Source organism: Trypanosoma equiperdum, assembly GCF_001457755.1.
Source record: "Trypanosoma equiperdum strain OVI genome assembly, contig: ctg_54, whole genome shotgun sequence".
Taxonomy (NCBI): Eukaryota; Euglenozoa; class Kinetoplastea; order Trypanosomatida; family Trypanosomatidae; genus Trypanosoma; species Trypanosoma equiperdum.
Window position 1 is genome coordinate 2,687 of NW_027124476.1, and position 2,331 is coordinate 5,017.

The 2,331-nt window shown below is 35.8% G+C and overlaps 1 protein-coding gene across 1 annotated transcript in view; it reads left to right on the forward strand.

The window, feature by feature from the left end:
• The window catches only part of TEOVI_000243500 (Trypanosomal VSG domain/Trypanosome variant surface glycoprotein C-terminal domain containing protein, putative), a gene marked incomplete at both ends in the record, with an annotated part of 918 nt that extends 686 nt beyond the window's left edge, over positions 1 to 232 (forward strand). The window contains one exon of the mRNA XM_067225516.1: positions 3 to 232. Coding sequence (XP_067081617.1) covers positions 3 to 232 — 230 coding nt within the window. The remainder of the gene's footprint in view (positions 1 to 2) is intronic.
• Positions 233 to 2,331: the final 2,099 nt, after the last annotated feature.

The following is a 2,331-nucleotide window of genomic DNA, read 5'->3' on the forward strand; positions in this document are numbered from 1 at the left end:
GGAAGGACAAGCAAATGCAGCAGGAACAGGAGAGGGAGCTGCAGAGAGAACATACCCTAACTGCAGCCAGTGTACGGACTTAGAACAATGCGCCACGGCGGCAGGAAAACCAAAGGAGGGAAAGAAATATGTTTGTGGTTGGATTGAAGGCAAATGTCAGGATTTCAGTTTTCTCCTCAATAAGAAATTGGCTCTGATAGCTGCTGTTTTTATGAGTTTGGTAGAATTATAAGAATTTCCATAGAATTTTATAAACTTCATTAATTTTCATAAAATTTAATACAATTTAACACCTTTTTATGAAAATGTTAAAATTATTAGAATTTGGTGTGAGTGTGGCTTATGGGACTAACGTAGTAGAGTCATAGTGTATGAAAATGAGTAATATTATGAAATGTGATAATTTAGTTTATATTGTTTATTTTTTGATAATAGTTAACATTATAGTAATATAGTAATAAGGTAATAGTAATTATAAGAAAGTATTAGGAGTGTGTATATACTAATATTATAATAGGAAAAGTGGTAAAAAAATTGATTGGAGAGTCAAAATCAAAGCACTTCAAAAGTTTCAAGGATGCAATGGTGGTAAGTGAGCAAGCGGGAGAGAATAAGAGGAAGGAAAAGCACGGGGAATAATATCAAAGGAGACGTAGAAAGAAAAAGAAACTAAGATAAAGTATGCGAAGTTTCATACACATACATGATGATAGGCAGCCTCATACACAAGGTAAATAAATGATAAATTGTAGATAGAGAACGTTAATTGTAAAAGCCTAAAGGAGTCGGTATGTTATGTTTATACACAAAAGCGTTATGCGTAAGAGGAAGATAAAGATAGAGAAGGGGGAAAATGACACAATAAGTGAAACGGTAGCACAGAAAATAAAAATATAATATATGATGATGAAGAGTGGTGGTGATAGATGATATCCTATATTTAACTTACAAAAAGATAAGTACAACATTGGAGATAGTGGCGGCTGCGGGTTTTAATCTGATGCTGGATCCTATTATCCAGCTTTTGAAGTACAAGGAGTATATATAAAAAAGGGACTGGTTTGGTGTGAGGTAATATCAAATTTTCTTTTTTTTAGAAATCGTAATAGAAGTTAACAATTGTCATCAAAAATATAATATTATTTCGAAGAGTATTTTTAAACTAAGACTACTAGCGGATTACTGTGCAGGAGAAAAGGACAATAACTCGGAAACTTTTTAACATAGCATATATATGAAGTGGTAGAGGAGTTTTAGAAAGGTAAAGAAATTTTTGAATGATACTCCGCCCTTCCTATACTGGCTCAACAACAACCGCTGAACAAATTTAAATAGTGCGTAATTCATATAAGAATACACACCGGTACAGCCTTGATAACGCGTAACAAGAAAATACAAAGCAAAATACCGCAGAGAAGACTGCAATCGGCGCACAAAAACAAAAAAGGCGTTAATAAGAGAATAGAAGCGGTAAATACCCAACAGCATGCGTATGACAGATGTGACAGCTTTATATCGTCCTTGTTGAAGCAAAAACCAAGAGGGTTTGGCAGACACTAGAAGCGTACATCGAGCATAAATGTTTAAGATATTGGATATGGCAATAGACATAGAACAAAATAACTTAGAATTAAGAGTAAAAATTTTTCGAGTGCGCTGCGACATTTTTTAAAAACTTCCCAAATCATTTCCAATATTCACACTAGCGCACAGAATCTGGTGATCAAATGTAGAGTCGACGCAAAAAGGCAAAAGCAAACCATACCGTAAAATAATCATAGTGGAATTAAAGCAACAGAAACTAAGCAACACACAGAAGTACATATCTAAGAATAATTTTGTATTTATAGCGCAAACAGATGTATTCAGCGGAAGAATGAAACGGCTGGCGAGCAGTAAGTGTAGAGTTGTAAAATAAGAGGCCCCAAAAGGCTGCTTAGTAAAAAGCCAGAGATTCTGCAACGCAGCAAACGGCAGACAGGATTAAAAAGACACCTGTAGGGCCAGCCTTGGACGACGCAACTGCATCTTTAACAGAAGTACTATGGAGGCACGATACCTCAGCCAAGCTCATTCACTGTCAACAAAGCATTTTTGAAAAAATAATCTAAACAGTCTGCTGCTCAACCTCGAGCAAACAACGTTAAGAAGCATTACTGGTATTTTTTCTGCAAGGTCGCGAAAGTAGCTATTACCACAACCGCACCGGAATTTTTTCGTAGAATAGCAGCCAGCAACAAACTTTCATAGAAAACCGAAGAAGGCATGATGATTCTCACAGACCTCAATTTGGTAGCCTCGTTACTGGTTTTCTTTGCGAGCATGAAAGAA